Source organism: Ctenopharyngodon idella, chromosome 1 (genome assembly GCF_019924925.1).
Source record: "Ctenopharyngodon idella isolate HZGC_01 chromosome 1, HZGC01, whole genome shotgun sequence".
Lineage (NCBI taxonomy): Eukaryota > Metazoa > Chordata > Actinopteri > Cypriniformes > Xenocyprididae > Ctenopharyngodon > Ctenopharyngodon idella.
The window spans coordinates 8,616,478-8,640,748 of NC_067220.1; the positions used below are offsets into that span (position 1 = coordinate 8,616,478).

General features: G+C 36.5%; 2 protein-coding genes across 2 annotated transcripts; both read right to left on the minus strand.

Moving 5' to 3' along the window:
- Nucleotides 1–1,866: 1,866 nt before the first annotated feature.
- On the minus strand, nucleotides 1,867–10,864 carry stk16 (serine/threonine kinase 16). Its single transcript, XM_051898849.1, has 8 exons — nucleotides 10,719–10,864; nucleotides 10,070–10,202; nucleotides 9,722–9,941; nucleotides 9,506–9,639; nucleotides 7,257–7,377; nucleotides 6,080–6,175; nucleotides 5,666–5,787; nucleotides 1,867–4,486 (listed from the first exon to the last, which is right to left on the minus strand). The coding sequence occupies exons 2-8, from the start codon at nucleotides 10,153–10,155 to the stop codon at nucleotides 4,345–4,347; spliced, it is 921 nt and encodes a 306-aa protein (XP_051754809.1). The 5' UTR covers nucleotides 10,156–10,202; nucleotides 10,719–10,864; the 3' UTR covers nucleotides 1,867–4,344.
- A 1,463-nt stretch (nucleotides 10,865–12,327) lies between these two features.
- Nucleotides 12,328–23,236, minus strand: tuba8l2 (tubulin, alpha 8 like 2). Its single transcript, XM_051907981.1, has 4 exons — nucleotides 23,070–23,236; nucleotides 17,852–18,074; nucleotides 14,095–14,243; nucleotides 12,328–13,362 (listed from the first exon to the last, which is right to left on the minus strand). Exons 1-4 carry the CDS (start codon nucleotides 23,070–23,072, stop codon nucleotides 12,388–12,390), a joined length of 1,350 nt encoding a protein of 449 aa, XP_051763941.1. The 5' UTR covers nucleotides 23,073–23,236; the 3' UTR covers nucleotides 12,328–12,387.
- Nucleotides 23,237–24,271: the final 1,035 nt, after the last annotated feature.

Genomic DNA, 24,271 nt, shown 5'->3' on the forward strand with positions numbered 1-24,271 from the left:
ATTTATACATGTCTGTTTTCATTAATGCTGATTTAAATAATAATAATAATAATAATAATAAAAATGATAGCACTACAGTAATATTAAGATTTGTAGGAGATTTTTTGGACCAGGAGATCCATTCTTCATCCAGCAACAACATTGCAAAAATCAAATCGTATCCATCTTACATATAAGGTATATATCTTTTTTTCCCAGCAGTGATGCTGATTAACATACTGAAAAGTATTATCCTCAGACAAAACAAAGGTAGGTTTCGTTTGACCTTGATGTGGACTATAACATGACATCATCTCATAGCCTGTGGGATCATGAAAGCAAAGACGGCCGACCAATGGAGGACAGTCCCACATGCTCCCCAGACCATAAACATTGTTTCTGTATAATGAATGATTATCCAGAGAGGGCAGACTAGAGTTAAAGTGGGATGGTTTGCATGGATGGAAATGCTAATTAAAGTGCAATTCATCCCACTGGAACTGTATCTACGTCTGTGCATTATACGTTGGCTGTCTGACTGTGGCGATGTCTAGGTGAACATGTGTGTCCATATGCAGTTTATGGCTTCTCTTTCCCCCGCCGGTGGCGTAAGGTCATTGATGAGATTTATTAAGATGAACATTGAGTCAGAACGTCACTTTTGACCCTCACAACCCCTGTGAATAATAAATTCAGGTGCCTAAACAGCCTGTAATAATTGTTTCATACCTTCGAGTAATAGTGTAGACCACCCAAAGGGGTTTGACCAGATCTTTTTGTTGAGGTTTCGGTAGGTGGTCATTGACGAAATGGTTTTTGTGAAGGTCAGCCACTAAATAAACAATATTAAAATGTCACAGTTTCAGAGCCAAAACAGCAAACATTCACTGATTTTTGAATGCCTTCCTCAAGTCATTAGCAGAGAAATTCTGAATTAATGTCCAATACAAAAGCTCTGTCTAAAGAACAGGTTACAGTTTTTTAATAAAGAAGAATTAGAAAAATAAATAAATAAATTGCTGCTTACTTTCCAAAAATGCTTGTATAAATACTTGTCTTCATGGTTTTTATTAATTCTGAATTAATTCAAACTATCAAGTGTCTTCTTCCCACAATTAGACCATACCGATCTACTCCTAAGTGTAGCAACCATCTAATATTAAAAATATATCATACATAACAGTTTAAGGAAAATATCATATTGAGGAGCTCTTCCTTTGTTATTCTCCCTTCTCCAAAATAATAATGAAAAAAAAAAAAAAAACAAACAAACAAAAAAAATCAATATTTATATGTGAACAAAAGCCTAAATTAAATCTATTCAGCGTATAAAGTGATCGAGTCTCTTCAGAAGATTTGGACTAAACTGCTCAATTCATATGGATACGTTTTACGATCTCTTTATGAACTTTTTGAAGCATCAAAGTGGTAAACACTTAACTGTCTTTGAAGGGAGAGAAAGCTCTCAGATTTCATCAAAAAGATCTTCATTTGTGTTCCGAAGATGAACTAAAGTCTTACGGGACATGAGGGTGAGTAAAGGATGACAGAATTTTCATTTTGGGTTGAATTAACCGTTTAGGTGGTTCAATTGTCCCACGTGGTTACAACCGTATTTACATTGTAGGCCTACTCCAAAGTACTTCGAAGTATTACATGGTATTAGTTTCTAAAACACCATGGTATTACTGTTTTTGGGACACATATTTACATATCAATATCAATATCAATATGAACAAAAAAATTGGAAAATGTCAATACTCACCAAACCCCGTCTTCAGTTTGCTACACTTGACATCTAGAGATCAGATCACAACACAACTTGAGCAACATCTCCCCCGTGTGGTGACACTGAAACCTTCAAGAAAACCAAACCAATTCCATCGGTCGCTCTTTAAATCACACTTTATTCACCATTTATAAAAGGAAAGAAAACAAATGACATTTAATGAATGCCAAGAGACATGTCTCCAGTCTTATATCCCATAAATTAAGAGGCTTGCATAATTAAGTGTTCCTGAACAGAAACAAACCTGGACAAGTTAAAATGTCCTTTTTAAACAACAAACTTCTAGTGAAAACGAGGAGCCACCACAAAGAAATCTGCAGTGAATCTGAATATTAAGGTAATTTCTCTGAAATAATCAGAAAATTATTAATGTTATTTAAAAAAAACAAAACAAAACAAACACACACACACACACACACACACATTTAGGTCCTTGTTCACAGATAAAATTCCGACTTCATTATATAGTATATGGAATGCTTCAGTTAATTTAGTCATGAATTATGAAACAGCATGTGATTCATGATAACATGTCCAGTTGCCACAAAGCCAAAAACAAAAAAAGTAATGGTCCTAAAAACAGGCTTCATTTTAATTCTTTTAATGCAAAATATAATTTATTACCGATTTCTTTCTGTTTATATTGCAGATAAAATATGACCCGGATATTTTTTCATCCACACTAGCCAAGCCTCATCAAACATAAACATGACTGAATGCAAAACATGACTGAATGCAAAACATTTCTTGCCGAATTAAAATGCATTACAACCTTTATTACACAGTTCCCTTTAAAGAACACCCTAATACTGTAAGCAATGAAAGGAACTTCTTGCTAAATCAAAACAAATTCATATTTATGCAGTCATTTATACCACTTAAAAAGAGAAAAGGGAACACATCATTCTTGCAAAGTAATGTGAACTAGTATTAAGTATTCACAGGCATGACCATTCATTATGAATCCTCTCAAAGTCTCACACAGAACACCACTTTCACATGCTAATAAAAGCTGAGCGCTATAACCAACCGAGTTAAAGTTAATAACTTACTCTTTAATTTTTCAGCCATTTTTTTCCAGACTCATTCATTTTACATGAGCAGAACTATTTTTTCAATGCTACAACGTACATACGAATGCATTTACAAACGACTGAGACAGAAATCCGTTCTTGATTTAAAGACCAATTGCAGTTTTATCTTTGAACCTTTACAACACAAAGTCTCTAAATCTCTGCTCATAAAAAGCCTCGGATGTCTTGCTTTACCAGGAGAACTGTTGTTTAAATAAACAAACTAATGTCAATTACATTTCAAACAGCTAAAATGTCGATAGAGTTGTTCAGGGATGACGTCAAAACCCGGAAGACTAATTCGCCAGTGATTCCCTCGAGATTTTCCTATGGGTTTTTCAATTTATGAGTAAAATAAAGTCTGTGGTAAACATAACTTGACAATACTTGGACGTTTTGTTCTACAACGTAAACATGCACACACTCCCATCCCAAACATTCTTATCTAGTTACATATTAAAAACATTTTTTAAAATAAACATAACAGCTTCAAAATTTGCGTTTTTATGGAGCCCCGCACATGCCATGCAGGGAAAAAAAAATTAGGTTAAATCGTGCGCACGATTTATAAATAGAGGGAATGAATTAGTAAATCGTGGGCGCGATTTAGCAAATCGAGGGAACGAATTAGTAAATTTTGGGCGCGATTTAGCAAATCGAGGGAACAAATTAGTAAATCGTGCGCACAATTTAGAAAATAGAGGGAACGAAATAGTAAACCATGCGCACGATTTAGCAAATTAAGGGAACAAAATAGTAAAGCGTGTGCACGATTTAGCGAATCCAGGGAATGAAATAGTAAATCGTGTGCATGATTTCAAATCCAGGGAACGAAATAGTAAATCGTGCACACAATTTAGCAAATTGGTCTTTAAATCGTGCACACAATTTACTTTTTTTCCCCCCTGCATATCATGTGCGGGGCTCTGTACGTTTTCGATATGGGGTGTATGCAATTTACATTGAGCAAAATGTCCAAGTATCGTCATGTTATGTTTACCACAGAGCTTATTTTACTCATCCCGAGGGAATCACTGGCGAATTAGTCTTTTTAGGTTTTGACATCATCCCTGCAGCACTCAGTTGAAACTGTCATAAATATTTTTTTGGTTCCTAAGAATGTACAAGCTAAGAAATGTGGAAAAAGACAGAGAAGCCAAATTACAATCAGAAAACATCCAGTTTGATGATACGTAACAGGTGCCATTGTGGTGAACAGAGGTTTTGCCCTCTCGTGTGGTTTGCGTGGCATAAATCAGGAACATGCCCAACTCATATTTTATCCCAAAATCATCAGATAATTTCATTGCTCAAAACAGATTTTGGGGTAAAAATGTGAGATTCACCAACAAATTTGTGTGTGTAACTAAGGCATGCTGAGCTCACTGAGGTAAGAGAGAGCAAATGTTTGCAAGGCTTGTGATTTTTGTCCGAAAGAGAGAGTGCATAGTCCAAAAAGTCTGGAGTCCACTGGAAAACAAGCATGAAATCTCAGTGGTAGCATCATACTCTGTTGGTATCTACATCTGTACCGTCTGAGCCTCGAAGGTTCTGGACCTGGTCAAGCACCCAGCTGATTCTGGGCCTTTCCTGAGGATTGGTCACCATAGTGGAGCTGAGAAGGGTTTGAAGACCTTGAGAATAACTGTGTCAAAGATAGAGACAAGGTTATACAGTATACACAAGGATCATGTCTCTTTGGCAGGTAGCATTTCTCCGGCTAAAATATGTTACCATTAGAAAACTTTACAATGTTGTGCCAAATCCTAGCCTCCCATTTCATGACTAAAAGTGTTCAATAACAAGCTGTTTTCTGAAATAAAGAGACTAGTAGTTGACTGGTAATATGATCTGAAATAGCTTTTATTAAACTTAGTGTTCATAATCTCTTGTAAGTGTACATCATTTTAAACATTTTCTCAAAAATGTTTTTTTTTTTGATGTGTAAAATTGTTGTAAAGTACTTTAAAAGATTTAAACATTTTAATGAGGGAAAATGTGTTTAAAATATAATATTATAATATTATTTAAAATACAGTATTTTATTATATTTAAAAATAAATAAATATTATTTTAAACATAATATTCCACATTTGAAAAAAAAAACAAAAAAAAGAAAGTGAGTGAGTAATTTAAGTTTTTTTTTTTGTTAAAATAATGTGGGAATAAGTTTAAAAAATAATATTATAGTCTATTTTTTAAACAGAATATAATATTGTTTAAATAGTCTGCATTTAAGTTTATGCATTTTTTAATGAGGGAAAATTAGTTAAACAGAAAATATAATTAAAATTGCAATATAAACATTTTCCCTTATTAATACATTTTACATATAAATTATGTAGTTGAAATGCGGATTAATATATTTAAAAATATAATATTTTAAATAAAATAAATTTTATAGTTAAAATATAATATAGTATTTAAAATATAATAATTACATTTAAGTTACACCATTCTTATATGTAATTGTGTTAATGTGTTAATGTTTAAAATACAAAAATAATATTTAAAATATAAATTAATATTATTATTTAAAATTAGCTGAAAATGTTATACTATAATATTATTTAAAAATAATATTCCACATTTAATTTACACAATGTGTAGTAGTTGTTTTTTTAATTAGGGAAAATAAGTTTAAAATATAATATTATATCAAATATAATATTACAATATAAAATATATATTACATTTGATTGACGATCATCTACAAAAAAAAAAAAAAAAAAAAGATCTTGCACTGCAAAGAGCTGCCTCTCTCAATGAGGTCCAAAGAGGTTGAATTTTACACAATAACAGCCCTGAAAGATCTCAAGCTTACCTGCACGGCTGTGGAATGGAGACTGGATTCTGGACGGCGAGAGCCACGCTGTCACCCTTCTGAAATATCAAGTCATACGGTCCTTCCAACATCATCATACAGTATAGTACACAACCTAGAGACTGCAGACAGAAAAAAACAAATGTTACCTACAGCAGACATAACAGACTGTCATAGACATAACATCACGCTGATCAGGAGCAGAGATGAAAGGATGAAGGATGAGGTTTACTAACATTTACAAGGCAACATTTGACCTGTGCAGACATAACAGTCTGTGTGTATAGAGAGAGAGAGAGAGAGAGAGAGAGAGAGAGAGAGAGAGAGAGAGAGAGAGAGAGAGAGAGAGAGAGTGAGTGAGAAAAAGAAGAGCTGAAAAGTCAGTAACTATTACACCCATAAAAAGAGAATTACCCAAATATCTGTTCTCTCATCAATGATACAGTGGCTCTCCACATTAAATAGCTCTGGTGCTCTGTAGGAGATGGTGCACCTCTGAGCAGCCCAATCCTGAAAGGGAAAGTGTAAACAAAAGAGGATTCATTTAATGTTTTGTTTTACTATGCTATGCTATGTTTCCATCCACCTATTTTTATGCACATTTTGGGATATCACATAAGCACCGATCGCACCAATAAGAAGACATGCATATAAACTACGACGGAAACACATTTACCAAATAAATCCTTTGATGCACAACAAAAAAATTTCATTGCACAGCATCTCAAATCATTCTGAAATGTCTGAGCCAAGTCCCAATATGCATACTATCCATCCTAAATAGTGAGTTTAGAATAAGTGTGTTCCAAAGCATATATGTTGAAAAGAGTATGCAAAAGTCCCGGGATGGTCTACTATTTCCGGTAGATTTTTGAAGAGTGGATCAGTGCACACTATAACGGCTAATATTGCTGACAACCCATTGCGCATTGGAGGAGGATTCGGTTCAGAACTACAAACATGAATAAAGTGTTAAAAACTACAAACATAGCGGATGTGTGCGACAGACGGTGAGAGGTTTAGATAAAGGTCTGAGTGACTAATAATCAACATTTAACCTGATAAAAAATATTTACTTGATGTTATCCGTGTTATATTTCATCTGCAACAACAAAGTCAACTTTTCTAAAGATCCGTTTGGCCATTAACTTTTAAATGCATCATTATGCAAAAATATGAGGAGAGTTCTCCACATGAAAGATCCATGTTGTGCTACTTCTTTTCTCTCCAATACGGCAGGAAATTAAATGAAATGAAATGTGGAGGATTTTAACTGTGACAAGATGAGTTTATGAAAAGCATGTACTTTTTCTTCACAAAGAGAGTACATACTTTTATGGCGTAGTATAAGTAAGTAAATTGGGATGCAGAACATGTAACGTACATGATTGCGTTCCCAAACTCCAGGCATCCGAATGCAAGATAACATGACAGCGTTTATTGCGTTTCGTCATTTATAAAGTAGGTAAAAAGAGCCAAGGTGGCTTCCCTGATTGCAGCAACTTCCACTTTCCCAGGAAGCAACAATTTTGTTCTCTTGAACACATGGGATGGAAAAGCAGATTTATTCGCAAATTTATTCTGCTCTGACCTGGACTGTCATGGCCTCCCGTGACCCTCGAACTTCAATCCTGGCCTTGTTCATGGAGCCCAAATCCATTAAAAAAGGCTGATCGTTCTCATCCAGTAAAACGTTGGTGGGTTTCAAATCCCTGTTTTCAGAAATAAAACTCATGTTAGAGAAATAATAAGTACAGGAAAACACAGCCAAATATTTCAGACTGAAAACAAGATATTCCTCAAGAGGTTTTCTGTCATTGGTTAAGCATCAGGTCAGCTTTTGTTGTCTACTTAGATATATAATATCTCTTTGAGTGTAACTGTTATTGAAAGTCTGCCTAGGATTCATATAAGTGGGACTTTCATTTATCCTCATCTATTTTTATTTGACTTCAGGTCTTCAGTCTGTGTTGAATGATGCATACTCCATCTTTTCTTCAGGGATTTACTGGGGGCAGGATATTGTGTTTCAAACTGATTTTACAGTTGGGTTATTGAGTCTAAAACTATTTCATCATTAATACTACTTAAAAATATTACATAGTATGCCAAAAATATTATTTTAGCAATAAAATCAGACTGAATCAGCAGTGTTGTTCTCATTAACTAAAAATATTAAAAATAGAGTTGTCAAAAATACCAACTTCGGTACCAATCGGTACTAAAATTTTAATTTTGAGCGGATTCGTAAACACCTCTGATTGGCCATTGTGTTGACACGCTCATCAGATACGTCTGTGATTGGCTACAATGATCAACTCTTCAAAAACAAAGTAAATAAACATCAATGACACTCATCACAGAGCGCTTACACAGATACACACGGGAGCGTTTGAAAGCAGGCGTCTATCGTGGACCAGTCCACTGATAGACGTATGCTTTCAAAATACTATAATAGTATAGAAAAAAAATATAAGGAGCCTTTAAAAAGCTTTCTTATATACTGCAAATAATTTATTTTAGTAGGAAATTGGACACTGAGATTACTTGGTGGCAAGATTTTTATTATTTATTATTATTATTATTATTATTATTATTATTATTTATTAAACATTGCCATCTTTTATCATAAATGCAGTTCATGGTGCATTAAGTAGCTATCTATTATATATTAGTAAATGTTGAAATGGATATTAACAAACATTAAATGCTGTAGAGGAATTGTTCATTGTTAGTCCATGTTAATGTAGTTAAAGGGATAGTTCACCCAAAAATGGAAATTATCCCATAATTTACTCACCCTCAAGCCATTCTAGGTGTATATGACTATCTTCTCTCAGCCAAACACAATCAGAGTCATATTAAAAAATATCAATCAGAGTTATATTAACTTTTTTTTAAAGGGGCCATATAATGCCCCTTTCACAAGATGTAATATAAGTCTCTGATGTCCCCAGAATGTGTCTGTGAAGTTTCAGCTCAAAATACCCCACAGATAATTTATTATAGCTTGTCAAATTTGCCCCTATTTGGATGTGAGCAAAAACATGCCATTTTAGTGTGTCCCTTTAAATGCAAATGAGATGCTGCTCCCGGCCCACTTTCCAGAATAGGGCGGAGCTTTAACAGCTCACGCTTCGGTTGCTCAACAACAACAAAGCTGGAGAATCTCACGCAGCCAAAATGAGGATTGTCAGTAACGGTGTTCAGCCTTACATTGTTCAAACCGGAGTCGACACTGATGGAGAGACTCAGGAAGAAGTTACAACTTTTAGAATGAAACTGGACGTTTCTGAATGGTTAGTGGATAAATTTATGTAGTTGCTGTGGAGTTGATTCAACTCATCGACTAGCATGTGCCGTCATGTTAATCTTTTGTGCAAATCCAGTGTCGAATTGACCCTCGTTTGTGAAGCAGTCCGGCGTAAAATGACGGCATGACAACAATGATGTCACTAACCCGGGAAGAAGCTTGTTGTAGTCCTTACCAGCCGTTTGTTGTAGTCCTTAAAAAGCAATTTCTGTAAAAGAAAATATCTCCCTTTGCATTGAACTTTGAGCGTCGTAACTTTGCAGATGTTGTTTATGATCAAACAGCAACATTACACACTAACTAAAGAAGAATGCCATATACACCTAGGATGGCTTGAGGGTGAGTAAATCATGGAATAATTTTCATTTTTGGGTGAACTATCCCATGGAACCTATTGTAAAGTGTTACTAATTACATTAACTAGTAGGCTAACTACTAAGTAACTAGTCATCTTTACAGTTTCCATCTTTAATGCAGAACCAAGGCAATTTGGGTTCAGGATGAATGAATTGTACTCTCAGTAGTACCTGTGTGCATAGTCTTTGTCATGAATTGCTTTGAGGCCTTCACAGATGCCATGAAGAATGTGCAAGATGCGACTCTCAGGCATAGAGCTCCCCTTATCTCGCAGCTTCTCAAGAACAGACCACAGACTTCCCTTCTGCACAGGAACAATTCAGCAAGTGAAACACTGCACATCTTTTTAGATGTCTGGAATGGAAAGCAGAACACAGTCCACTTACACTGATGTACGGGAGCAACAGCCAGGCTTCGCACTTTCCGCCACGCTCCATGAAGGTGTGTGAGGTCAGGCTGAGGATGTTGGGGTGGTTGAAGAGGCGGTGCATCTCCACCTCGGTCTGAGCCTCCTTACGGGCCTCGCGGTCATGGCAAAGGATTCGCTTTAGAGCATAGAAGCGTCCATCATGTGCACCCTCGACCAGGTCAACATAGCTGAAACCTCTAGAAGGAGCGGAGAATTTATGAAAATTGTCATCCATAATTATCAAAGATTGACCATATTTTTGGGCTCAAATTCAGTACGCTTTCAAGTATTTTAAGGACCGAATTGTCTAGTTGAGGAGTCTTACCCTTCTTCTAGTTTCTGGAGGAAGAAGTATCTCTTGTTGTCAATTGTGATGACACTGCGCGAGCAGATACACAAAGCTTGTCCCATTTTCTCTGGAGCATTGCTTAGGACCAACCATGGATGGAGGAGAGGCACTGAAAGTGATCATGACTTTATTACTTATATTCATGTTTTCAAAATGTATTTTATTCCATATTCACATTTTTCTGTTTTTTATTCTATACTTCTTATTCAGAATGCCAGTTAAATACTGCATGTTCACATAAGCCACTGCCAGTGTTCAATTTTTCACTAAAATAAATTATTCACCTCACGGTGTAGAACGGAGCTGTCTGATTGGCTCTTTATATTTTTCCTTTATGACGTGCGCTGTTGTTGCTTTCGAAAACGTGACACATGCTACTTAATATAGTTGCTATGCTAATTTAGAGTGAATTTGCCACGTTAATTCATGACTCTGTTGTTCTACACATGGATCGATTCATGAATTCGCGTCCGCAGTAAACGTGGCGTCTTTCGCAGGCAGTGTATTCACCGAGCGAGACCCGTAATATTCAGATATAGACTAGGTTCTTAGCTAGTTACTTGAAGCTCATATCGAGCCATACAGTATAGATCTAACTGAAGAATTAAAGCGAGACTCTGTTTACCTGAGACGCTCTCCTTCTTGTCCTCCGCTGATTTCTCCGGTTTCTTCCGTGTACAAAGAAAACGTAACAGTGACGTATACTTACGGCTGCCGGTTTAACCCATTAAATGCTGGCGCATTCCAGAAGACAGTTTTGCGTGATTACAGTCAAATACTCATTTAAATTGGGGTGTTCAATATATAAAATTATTATAATTGTTAATATTATTATAAATCTAATTATTAAACTATTAATATTGTATATATTTAATATGCAATTGTTTATAATATAATATGCAAGTATAAAAAGTGACTTAAGTCTATGTATAAAAGCATTTATCTAATTATCATTTTTAATTATTAGTGTTTGTATTATTAATGCTCTTTCAGTAGATACAAGTTTTGTATGGTTTACAGTTCAATACAGTATACACCATTTTAATTATCAAATTAATTTACATAATACAGGCCTACTTATTATTATTAGTATAAAACTTATGATTAAATACTCATGATAATATCCAATATTATTAAATATATAAAATGAATATAACTGTTAATATTATTATAAATCCAATTATTAAATCATTATATATATATATATATATATATATATATATATGTAATAAAATTGTTTATAATGTACACATTTAATATGAAAGTATACATTTGTGTAGGTCCATAAAAAGTGACTAAGAAATCTAGGTATAAAAGCATTTGTCTAATTATCATTTTTAATTATTAGTGTTGTTTTAAGAATGATAATTACATATATATATATATATAAATATATATATATATTGCATGGTTTAATTATAATTATCATTTGCAGTTCAATACAGTATACACCATTTTAACTGGGTAATTATTAAATAATTTAAATAACACAGGCTTAATTATTATTATTAGCATAAAAGCTTATATGATTAAATAGTCATGATAATATCCAATATTATTAAATACATAAAATTAGTATAATTGTTAATATTATTCTAAATCTAATTATTAAATATATATATATATATATAAATTGTTTATAATGTACACATTTAATATGAAAGTATAAATTTGTGTAGGTCTAAGAAGTCTATGTATAAAAACATCTAATTATCATTTTTAATTATTAGTATTTCTTATTAATGCTCTTTTCGTAGATAAAAGTTTTGTATAGTTTACAGTTCAATACAGTATACACCATTTTAATTTGCTACTAATTAAATTAATTTAAACAGTGTAATTATTATTATTATTAGCATAAAAGCTTATGTTAAAACAGTGATGACAATATCCATTATTAAACATTGGATATTAATCGTTTAATAGTTTTTTTTCTCCATCATTGATTAATTGCAGTGATATTGTTTCTTTATTATCAGGGTTTTTAAACCAATGGTCATATATAAAATAAATGTAGTACAATAATGATGTTAAACTTACAAAAGTTTTATAAGATCTGTATCTATGATATTATATAAGATTTAGATCATAATAATGTTATAATGTCATTAGGGTTAAGTTATTAGCCTATAAAGAATTATCAACCAAAATCTAAAATCTTTTCTATATTGGAAGGAATTGCCTGTATTTGACAATGTCACCAAATTATTAAAAGAACCACCACAACAACAACATAATTTAAGCTATATTTTATTTCATTTTTCTGGTAGAAAAATAAACAACACTTTTACATTTTAGTACTCTTCACCCTCCTCATCTTCCTCGAATGAATCAATGCCCACTTCTTCGTAGTCCTTCTCCAGAGCCGCCATATCTTCTCTGGCCTCAGAAAACTCTCCCTCTTCCATTCCCTCACCCACATACCAGTGCACAAAGGCTCTCTTGGCATACATCAGGTCAAATTTGTGGTCCAGACGAGCCCAGGCTTCGGCAATGGCAGTGGTGTTGCTAAGCATGCACACTGCTCTTTGCACTTTGGCTAAATCTCCACCAGGAACCACAGTTGGGGGCTGGTAGTTGATGCCCACCTTGAAGCCAGTGGGACACCAGTCCACAAACTGGATGCTTCTCTTGGTCTTGATGGCGGCGATGGCCACGTTGACATCTTTTGGAACCACGTCTCCCCTGTACAGCAAACAGCAGGCCATGTATTTTCCATGGCGTGGATCGCACTTCACCATCTGGTTGCAGGGCTCGAAACACGAGTTGGTGATCTCAGCCACAGAGAGCTGCTCATGGTAGGCCTTCTCGGCGGAGATTACCGGAGCATAGGTGGCGAGCGGGAAGTGGATACGAGGGTAGGGGACCAAGTTGGTCTGGAACTCCGTGAGGTCGACGTTCAAGGCACCGTCGAAGCGCAGAGAGGCGGTGATGGAGGAAACGATCTGACTGATGAGCCGGTTGAGGTTGGTGTAGGACGGGCGCTCGATATCCAGGTTCCTCCTGCAGATATCGTAGATGGCCTCGTTGTCCACCATGAAGGCACAGTCAGAGTGCTCGAGGGTGGTGTGGGTGGTCAGGATGGAGTTGTATGGCTCCACCACAGCCGTAGACACCTGGGGAGCTGGGTAAATGGCAAACTCTAGCTTGGACTTCTTTCCGAAGTCAACTGAGAGACGCTCCATCAGAAGGGAGGTGAAACCTGAGCCTGTGCCTCCACCGAAACTGTGGAAGACCAGGAAACCTTGCAGCCCTGTGCACTGGTCGGCCTGTGTGGAAGAAGGGAGGGAAGTTGCATTTTAGTTTCTGTTATTTTGATCTCATTTGTAAGCAGGGCTTGACATTAAATTTTATGTTAACCAGCCACTGTGGCTAGTGGTTTTCCAAAGTTACTAGCCACAATTTTGACATCAATACCATGGGGGAAATCTGCCATATAGATATTTTTAATATTATCTCATAATTTGGCAGCAGGTAAGACCTACATTTTGACATTATTTTGTGTTTATTTGACTGTTTAAGCGCAATAAGCAGTGAAAAATAATTTAGTACGGAGAGGCGGCTTTATGTGCCGCACTTTGGGTGTTAGAACAAGATCTGCAGGAATGAGTAAAATTATGCACAATTCATGCAATCTCACGCCGAAATTCAAACCCTGTAACACCAACAATATTCATCCAGAGCAAATGAAATGAGAGAGTGAGGGTTTGTGTGTCAACTCGCTGTCGGAAAGCACAGCTGGTATCGTTTATCTATTCTCTGGATAACAAGTACTGGTATCAATATGTATCGAAAAAAATCAATATTTTTGACAACATTTCAGATGCCTTTTTAAAAGACAACAATTGAAAAAAATGTATATATTTTGTATAAACTTCAACCCGCCAAAGTGGCTAGTAGGAGTGACTGCGTTACATGCCTGCTGAAATCCACCCGCATTTAGCGGGTGTTAATGTCAAGTCCTGTTTGTAAGTAAATGTAACACTATTTTTTCACATTACCAGTTTGCGTATGCGGTCCAGCACAGAGTCAATGATCTCCTTGCCAATGGTGTAGTGCCCACGGGCATAGTTATTCGCTGCATCCTCTTTGCCTGAGATGAGCTGTTCAGGATGAAACAGTTGGCGATAGGTGCCTGTGCGGACCTCGTCTGAAAGAATAACAAGTACCATATTAAGTTAGAGCAAAAAAAAAAAAAAAAATCATCAAACCCTGAACAGTGTTGTTACTGTTAACTAAAACGAACACTATTATAAATAATCTTCGGTATTTGAAATAAAGCTGAAATAAAAAATCTAAATATTAGATGAAAAACTTATATGTAACAAAAACTTAAAAATTAGAAATGTTGCTTTGGCAAATAACTGAAATAAAATTACTAAGTCTAAAACTGAAATAAAAATAAAGCTAAATAGATAAAAAATACTTAAAATAAAATTACTAAAACTTTAACATTAAAATAAAAATAAAAACCAAAAGATAATTAAATATATTAATACTATAATAGCATATGAATACTAAAATAACACTGTTCACGACCTCTATCCCTCTGGGGGGGAAAAAAAAAGAAAAAAAAAAAAAAAAGAAAGTAACATTTAATTATCAGTGATACATACTAGATTTGCCCATGGTCATGTTATTATAATATTAATAATTTAGATTTAATTCAATAATTATAATTTTATAACAAAATAATACTGTCACAGTTATGTTCTGTTAAATTCATTTTCACAGACTTTTAGTTTGTTTATCTTCAGTCACATGTTTCCAGCCACTCATCTGTTTCCATGGACACTAACTCAATCATCACAGCTGTTCGTCATTTAGTTTATCACCATTGTGTATTTAAGTTCCTCCTTGTGCACTCTTCATTTGTTCAGTATTGTTTGTGTTTTAGTGGCATGCTGTCTCAAGTGTTAGTGTCTTGTTTAAATAAACCTTGTTATTGTTTTTATTAACCTGCCTTCATCTTTGGACTATCCGTGACAGAATACTAGACCAAGTAATGGATTTTGCAGCTCAGATCACTGCTTTGGCCCAGAGTGCCCTGAGCTTTATGGACTATTTGCTGCGGCTTTGCAGTCTTGCCATCAATTCCACCCATGACGATGAGACAAAAGTCTCTTCTGGATTGGGGCCAATTATCACCACCCATATCCCTTTTCCACCAGCATGAACCGGGTGCTAGTTCAGAGCCAGTGCTATTGCCGGTTCGGAGCTGGTTCGAGTTATGAGCCTTCTAAGAACAAGTTTGCCTTTCCACGGGCTAGAGAGCCACCACAGAGCCAGGTCTTATGTCATTGTCATGCTAGCGCGGCAGCGCCAAACACAAACACACTACGTTAGTACGTGATGCAACGGCTTCTCGCAGACCGATCAGCCCATGACATCAAAGCACCGCGAGAGCGATCCAAAAGCACAAGGAGTTGTATGCTCTCCAAACGCTCCTGCAGCACTCCAATGTCACATGTCGATCGGTCCACGCAGCTCTGATGCATTTCGAACATGCCTTCCATCAACAATGGCGGACGTTGCATTACTATTGATGCTCATTGCTTTGCGAACCTATATCGGCATCCAAACATGGCGAATCCAACGCGTCTGTGCAGCTCGTCGTAATATGTATAGACGGAGAATACAATCGAGCTGCTATTAGCTCGATTAGCTGCTTTTTCAAAAATGGCAATCACAACAAGTTTCTGTTCGTCTTGTTGGTCATGGTAACCCTGCCCCCAGCTCCTTCGCAAACGTTTTTTTTGGTGCTACTTACGAACCACTTTTCCTGGTTCAGAGCTGGTGCTTCGGGTGTCAAAAGACAAAGAAACTAGGCTCTGGCTCTAAACCAGCACTTAAACTGCGTTGGTGGAAAAGGGGTACCAGTGGACCTCCCAGGCCCCAAAGGACTGAGTTGGAGGGAGGCCATCATCAGATGTCTGGAGAGTGTCTACCCACCCTGAATCATTTGTCTGTTGTTCGTCATCGCTGTTTCAAGACAGCACTGAGACTGTTTCATTGAACTGTGGGAAGGGGAATTACCCTTATTGATCATGTCAAGCTTACCTCTGTCACCTTCACCTCAAAGCTCAGCCAGGCCTCCAGCCCCACATCTGCTGGATGCCCACAGCCCTTCGTACTCTCCGGGAACGCCTTGCTGCAATGTGAAGCCTCAGGCCGTGCAACCACCAGCCTCACCCTAGCGAAAGGATCTTGTGGCTCCGCCTCTGATCCATTCGCACCACCTCGGCCCGTCGGCTCCACCTTGGCTCCTCCCACCCTTGGCTCCACCAGATACCCTCGGCCTTGCGACTCCACCAAGTTCCCTCATCCCACCAGCTCCTCCTTGGTCAGTCGTCACTCTGCTTCCGCCACGGACTTGCGAGCCTTCCGCTGCGCTCCATCTCTCCACCCCTACGGTTTCAGTCTCCTTCCCTCTGGCTCCGCCTCTGTTACACCGGCTCAACCTCAGTCCTTGGGCTCCACCTCGAGCGCTCGTCGCTGCACCCTTGCCTTGGTCTTCAGAGCCAGCAGTGTCACCCGTCGGCTCTCCATCTCCCTCCCTTGACTCCACTTCTAACGGCTCATCTCTGTTGGTCGTCGTCTGTTAAGTCGCCATCATGGCTTCTCCCTCCATCGACTCCGCCGTGGGCTTTCATTCTGGATATGCTCTGGGTCACCACCACCTGGCCACTCCTTCCATCATTGCCACCCTGGTCTCTCCTGCCTGTTTGTCTGCCCTCTTCCAGCCCTTCGCCTGCTCCTCGTCCGCCTCCAAAGCCTCCACCTTTGCCTACCTCGTTTCATCTCTTACGCCTTCTGAGAGGGGGCGTACTGTCACAGTTATGTTCTGTTAAATTCATTTACATGGACTTTTAGTTTATATTCAGTCATATGTTTCCCTGTTTAGTTTCCCGCCACTCATCTGTTTCCATGGACACTAACTCAATCATCACAGCTGTTCGTCATTTGGTTTATCACCATTGTGTATTTAAGTTCCTCCTTGTGCACTCTTCATTTGTTCAGTATGGTTTGTGTTTTAGTGGCATGCTGTCTCAAGTGTTATTGTCTGTTTAAATAAACCTTGTTTTTATTAACCTGCTTTCATCTTCATTTTTGGACTATTGTGACTAATAATAATAATAATAATAATAATAATATATTATGAACATTTTTATATATTAATAATTTTTTAAAAAAAGTTACACTGAATTTAAATAATTAAACACCGTTATCTTATAAAGATTTAAAATAAATTATAATGTCTATATATTTAAAATATCTACTCTGTATCAGTTTAGCAAAATTACTAAAACTTAAACTAACATTAAAATGAAAATTTAAAATATTTTATTTCAAAATATTAATACTTTATAAATTATATTAAAATAACAAGGATCTTGACCCCCATCCCTCTGTAAATAAAATGGTGTTTAATTTGCAATCAGTTTGCAAAATGATTGTTTATTGTGATAATAAATGTAATTAATCGATTGAGCACTGGTGTCTTTTGTCTAGCTGCTTATAAATGCAACATTTTTCACTGCCCAATGAAGACTGAAATGGTTGAAAATGGTTTATTATTAATAAATGTTGTGAAAGCATTATAGCAGTGTGCTGTCCCTTTTTCTTTCTATTATAAATGCAAAGTGCTGCTTGGCACTGCAATGATTTTACTCAGCGTTAAGCTAAACATGGTAAAATGACAAATGCATGACCTCTTATGGCTTGTTGCCTTTAATGTAACACCATGACGATATTTACCAATGACCGTTGGTTCAAGGTCTACAAAGATGGCACGTGGTACGTATTTGCCAGCTCCAGTATCACTGAAGAAAGTGGTGAACGAGTCATCATGGCCACCCACTGGTTTGTGGCAGGGCATCTGGCCATCGGGCTGGATACCGTGTTCCAGACAGTACAGCTCCCAACAGGTGTTGCCCATCTGGACGCCAGCCTGGCCAACGTGGACAGAGATACATTCACGCTGTGGAGAGGAAACAGATTATTAGTAACTGAGTAATGCTGCATGGCATTGCAAACATAACATAATAGGTGACGATACTTTCTGTAGTGTTCCTCCTAAACTTAACTAACAACCTTGATGGGACATTTAGCGGTCAATATGAAATCAAAATAATTTCCAAACCCAATATGAAAATCTAAATCATATGAAAGCTTGTTTCTGCCATGGAATAAAACAATTTAAAAGATAATTGCGACCTTTTTTTTATCTCGCAATTCCTTTTTTTCTCAGAATTGTGAGATATAAAGTCAGAATTGTGGGATATAAACTCACAGTTGTGAGAAAGAATTGTGAGATATAAATTCGCACAAACAGAATTGTGAAAAAAAAAGTCAGAATTGCAAATTATAATGTCAGAACTGCGAGATATAAACTCACAATTCTGACTTTTTTCTTGCAATTCTGACTTTCTCAGAATTGTGTGATATAAACTCGCAATTGTGAGAAATAAAGTTAGAATTGCGAGATATAAACTCGCAATTCTGACTTTTTTCTTGCAATTCTGACTTTCTCAGATTTGCGTGATATAAAGTCGCAATTGAGAGTTATAAAGTCAAAATTGGGAGATGAAAACGCAACTCTGAGAAAAAAAAGTCGCAATTAACTTTTTTTTATTATTCAGTGGCGGAAACAAGCTTCCATAAAATCAGTCATGTATACTCTTTTCTGTCTTTTCTGGTAAATGTTCATCCAATAAAGATGCATATAAAATATACTGATTGCATTTAACAATAACACACACACAAAAAAAAAAAAAAATGCAGCTGCTTTTCAGACTTTTGTTTTGCCCACCAGGGGGCAGAAGCAAAAAAGGCTCTTAACAGTGGGAGGTAGGTTTATTACACAATGTCAGTCACAGATGACGGACACCTGCAGCTGACAGGAGTCAGGACAGAACAAAAATACTGGCCGGATCACTCAAAGCCTGTGTTTGTCGCCAGTCATGGGTTTGTGCTTATCTAGATGACAACCCTGAGATAAAGTCTAAAGCCAGCCTTGAATTCATACTATGGCATGTTAAACACCTCTGTTTGTTTGGAAAGGGAGTTCCCTGAAAGACCCGACCTGGGAACCGTTTACGATGCGACGCCTCCACATATGGCAGACAGGCCTGCTAACCTTCATAGCCGTTATTTTCTCTTCACACATACATAAGAAAAACCTTCTCCAAACATTTCCTCGCTCCTCTCACACACCCTAGCAAGTCTGAAGCATGAAAAGGCTTGAGGTGTCGACAACAGCCCCAACACGTTTGTATCTGACAACAGAGCAAGCTGCACCCTAATGTGGAATTTACAGTATGTCCTAAAGTGGAGGTTAAAAGAGTGCTGAAAATCAATGATGGAAAAAAAAACAAAACAATTGATTATGACCATACAATTACAATACATTCATGAGACAGCGGAATGTGCTGATCTAGTACTGTTCAAAAGTTTGGGGTCAGTTTATCTATTTATTTATTTTTCAATTAATACTTTTATTAATCAAAAGTGGCAGTAAATACAATGATCAAGGATTTGATTCCCAGGGAATGCATGGACTTATAAAATGCAAATTGTATGGATAAAAGTGTCTGCCAAAGGCATAAATGTAGGTGTTGCCATTAAGCATTCAAATTTTGAAGACACCGGTGCAAAAATGAGTCACATGGTTGCAGTAATAGTGCTCTGTAATGATTCAGCCCCTAAATCTGTGCCTGCGCTCCAGAGAGATGGCCTACATCAGCCTGAGAAGAAATATCCAGACTCTGCTTCTCCTCTGTCGGCATGACTCTTCCTCTGAATTCATTCTCTTGGGGTTGGGTCACTATTTTTACCCCACTGTCCCTTTCTGCCTATTGGTGAGTCAGTGGGGAGGGGGGTGGTGGTACATTACACAGGCACATGGGACTGCCTAGTTTGGGCATGGTAGCCAGGTTAGAAGTTATTTATGGGTTGTTACAGGTCATCTTTCCCCACTAGCTATTCTCCCCCCTCCAAACCCTCCAACACCAACCCATGAACCCTTTTTGCTCATCTTCTGACCCCACAGGGAGGTGATATGTTATCCTTCTGCATTTTTTTTTTTTTTTTCCACTTCTGCAAATTCTGTTGTCCCATAAATTTCTTATTCTCTCAGTTTATATGAGGAAATTGTAATGTATGGCAACAGAAAACCAGAACAAAACTTTTTTTTTAACCTCTTTCAAAAAAATTGCAACATAAATGTGTTTGGGAAACCTATGTAAGCTTGCTTCCTCTACGGAATAATAATAATAAAAAAAGATAAAGACAACTGCCACTTTTTATCTCGCAATTCTGAATTGTGTGATATAAAGTTGCAATTATGAGAAATAAAGTCAGAATTGTTAGATATAAACTTTTTTTCTCGCAATTGTGAGTTTATATCTCGCACTTCTGACTTGTTTTCTCAGAATTGTGAGATATAAACTCGCAATTGCGAGTTATAAAATCCAATTCTGTGGAAAAAAAGACTGACTTCTTACTCAGAATTGTGTTTATATCTCACAATTCTGACTTTATAACTCAAAATTGCGAATATATATATCGCGCAATTAAGAAAAAAAAAGTCAGAATTGCAAGATAAAAAGTCACAATTACCATTTTTATTTTTTATTTAGTGGCGGAAACAAGCTTCCATAGAAACCAGTTTGGAGACAATCACTATTTTTCCAATTCCTTGACTTTCAACATTGGAAACTAGCTAATAGCTTTTTTTATTTGTTAACATAATAGCTGACATGGCCAAGGTGTTGTTAGCAAAAAAAGAAAGTCATTTCAGAGGGTGGAGCGTTATTTGATGAAGATACAAAAAAAAAAAGAAGAAAAAAAGTATTTCTTTAAAATAATGTGCACGAATCATCAGACCATCAAAATCGACCCTATTTAGTTTTAGAATTTACTTTCTAAATACACTTTGTCAATTTCATGGTGACGTTAAGAAGGAAATAATTACCCTAAAATATATTTTATACGCACAAATTCACTTATTCATGTAAGTTAGCCTTATTCTGTGTAATGATTGCAAAAAAAAAAAAAAAAAAAAAAAAGCAAATAAGACTTATGGTTACAAAGTGTAAGGTGAGATATGACAGAGACTAGGGTTTGTTAATTGTTAACTTTACTGGGAGGCAATTGACCTCACCTCATGATTTGTAAAGGAAAGAATAGAAATGCTTTTTCGGAGCTACTAGAAATAAACTAGCAATTTCACATCCGAACCTTATTTCCATGCTTTTGAGAGCCAACTTGGTTTCAGAAGACAACAGTCAGAAATCTTGAGAAATGTTGTGAAAGGTTTCACAAGATTTCTGACTGTTGCTGGCATCCAAAGCACCAAAAGACGAAAAACACAATGGCCTCAGGAGTGTGACGGTGTCCTTTAGAATGTGAGAACCATTTGTCCTTGGAATTCAGCACAAACAAACTCCTACACACATGATTCTAATATATTTTCCATGTAAAACAGGCTTGGAGACCTACAACAGGTCATTGGTTGTAAACATGGATTGTTAGCACTACAATCCATTTTGCAATATACATAGGTTTATTTCAAATGAGCACTGGCGCACAATTAACCAAAGCTTGAGATTCTAGAAGATTCACAAACTATGAATCAGCAAACTGAATGATGTCCTTACAGTCATATCAAACTATCACCACTCTTATTATTATTATTATGCATATTTTCAATCAGCATGAACATCTTTGTGTCTTTTTCTGGATCATGGGACATACTGAGGCAGGGAGCCACAACAGCATTCAGTAAAATCACAAACACACCCATAATCACACTTAAGCGCCTAAGGCATAAATCTCTCAGTAGTTTTTTATAGTACTGGAAATATGAAGTAGTGGTAAAGTATGGTCAAATCTAGCTATAAAAATAAAATGGCATATAAAACGGATCAAATTAACAATTAAGCCTCAATTTCAGTTGTCACTTTTTAAAGAAACACAGTAAAATGCGAGAAAACGAGGCTAGTTATGGTAAAATACTCAAAATTCTGGTTGTATAAATGCTTATTACCTCTAGCAGTTTGTATGTTGTATAAATCTTTATCCACAGAAATTGCAAATGTTACACACCTTATTTTACTGACATGTAATTATAATTCATGAGTCATAGCGCATTAGACTTCTTTTCAATTCTGTTATTTTTTGTTAATGTATTATTAAAATTCAAAATACTCCGTTATTAAGAAGATCAAACGTATGCTATGCGTATATCCTTAGCTAAGTAGGCTAGCTGTTTCCATGCACCATGCGCACTTTGGGATGTCGCATTAAAAACGTTGGATGGAAACGCCAAGATGCGCATACATTCTAAAAAAATGCGTATAAAAAAACCTATGCGCTTAACGGAGTCAGAAATGTGTTATTAGCAAATAAAACCTACGCATAAACTACGATGGAAACACATTTACCGAATAAATTATTTGATGCGCATCAAAAAAAGACACGTGACTTCGAGATGGGACGGCATAACTGGACCAACCAGCGAGCTGACCGACTCGTTGCGCAGTATCTGAAATGCTGGTTTGGTTATAATCTGAAATGCCTGAGCAAAATCTGTCGTGTTTTGGTATAATTACCTCTCAGAACTGTCTTACTCGGCCGCGTTACCAAACAGTAGGCATCCGCATGAGAAAGAAATATAAAATGGCCGCATTTAGTCTGCGCGCGCTTTATAGAAATAGTATGTTATAGGCCTATATTATATATAACGTTAGTGGCTTCTCCTACTGCGTCAACTTACAGTGATATTTAACGCCAGTTCATCAGGAAGTGACGATATTGTTCTTTTCCACTCACTGGATGGAAACAATGCTATATTCGCACATGTATATTGCAATTTTGCGCATAGTTTAAACGCATGACTGCTTAATATGTTTACTAACAGGCAAAGAAACTTTAACACAGTATATTTAACTATTAAAAATAATGTTCTACTCACCATTTTGCTTTAGATTGGTTTTAGATTTCGCCGGGAAATTGAAGAACACTTGTCTCTCACTGCGTACCTACAATGTGGTATGAGTGAGACAGTCTCTGGCTCATTGACAGGAGTTTGATTTTATACTACAGCAAAGAGGAGGGGCAACCTGACACTCCTGTGACACTGTGAAGCAATATATTTAGACACAAAATACATAAAAAGCATGCAAATCATCACTGTTTCATGAAAATAAATTCAGAGTAAATAATGTGATGTATTATGTCTATTAAGCTACATATTTTCTACAATTTAACTTGTGCTTTTATTCATACATTTTATATAGCCTACTGAATCAACCTAACAACATCAAGGCATTGTAATGTCTTAAGAAAGCCAAACAAAGGAGCTCTTCTTTAAAAGCTTTAATGCAGAAAGCAGAAAAACAAGGGGCACAGCAGACTACGCAGCACTAATATTTTCACATACGACACTTCCTGAATTCCCTAAGGCGGCTCACTGCAGAGCCAGTGGGCGGAGCTTGACGTCCAGCTCCCCCTCGGTGGAAGTGATGGGTTAAACCAGAGCCGTTGAAAAACTTATTTAACGGCTCTGGGTTAAACTAGACGGTCCAACCACACCCACAACCCTAGTATAACCCTATCGCTAAACATAACTCCAGCCATTAAGTCCAGAGAGGTGGAACTGGAATAGAAAAGCTCCACCCATTAGGTCCAGAGAGGGGGGGGCTTGCTGTAGTGAGCGCCATTTGGATTAACCCCGTAACTGCTGGTGCAATAAGGAGTTAAATCCATGCAACATATCATTGCAAAACAATAAAGTATTGCAAAAGGAAAATCAAAATTAAATGCAAATAAAAATAAAGAATTAAAAAAGAAAAATAAAGTATGCAAACAAAAAATAAATAACTCCAAAAGAAAAATAAAGTATCGAGAGAGAAAAAATTACTTTTTTGCAAACAAAAATAAATGCAAAATAAAAATAAAATGGAGCAAAAATAAAATATAATTAATTGCAAAAATCAATAGCAGCTATAAATGAGAATTTTCATTTTTGGGTGAACTATCCCTTTAAGAACTTTGATCCTATTCATCTACATTTTGCAACACATTTTTCCATGGCCATACCTACTAATTCATTTGCAACCTCCTTTTATTCTGCGTTTCAGTCAAGGGTGAGCTCGCAATCCTTTTGCTCTTCAC

Coding starts and splice junctions, on each gene's coding strand:
- tuba8l2 (XM_051907981.1), bottom strand. Junction 14,244..17,851: donor CCTTGAACCAACGGTCATTG/GTAAATATCGTC, acceptor TTATTCTTTCAG/ACGAGGTCCGCACAGGCACC. Junction 13,363..14,094: donor TGGACCGCATACGCAAACTG/GTAATGTGAAAA, acceptor TCTTCCACACAG/GCCGACCAGTGCACAGGGCT.
- stk16 (XM_051898849.1), bottom strand. CDS start 10,155: ATGGGACAAGCTTTGTGTATCTGCTCGCGCAGTGTCATCACAATTGAC. Junction 9,640..9,721: donor TGTTGCTCCCGTACATCAGT/GTAAGTGGACTG, acceptor GTTCCTGTGCAG/AAGGGAAGTCTGTGGTCTGT. Junction 4,487..5,665: donor TCCATTCCACAGCCGTGCAG/GTAAGCTTGAGA, acceptor TCTTTGACACAG/TTATTCTCAAGGTCTTCAAA.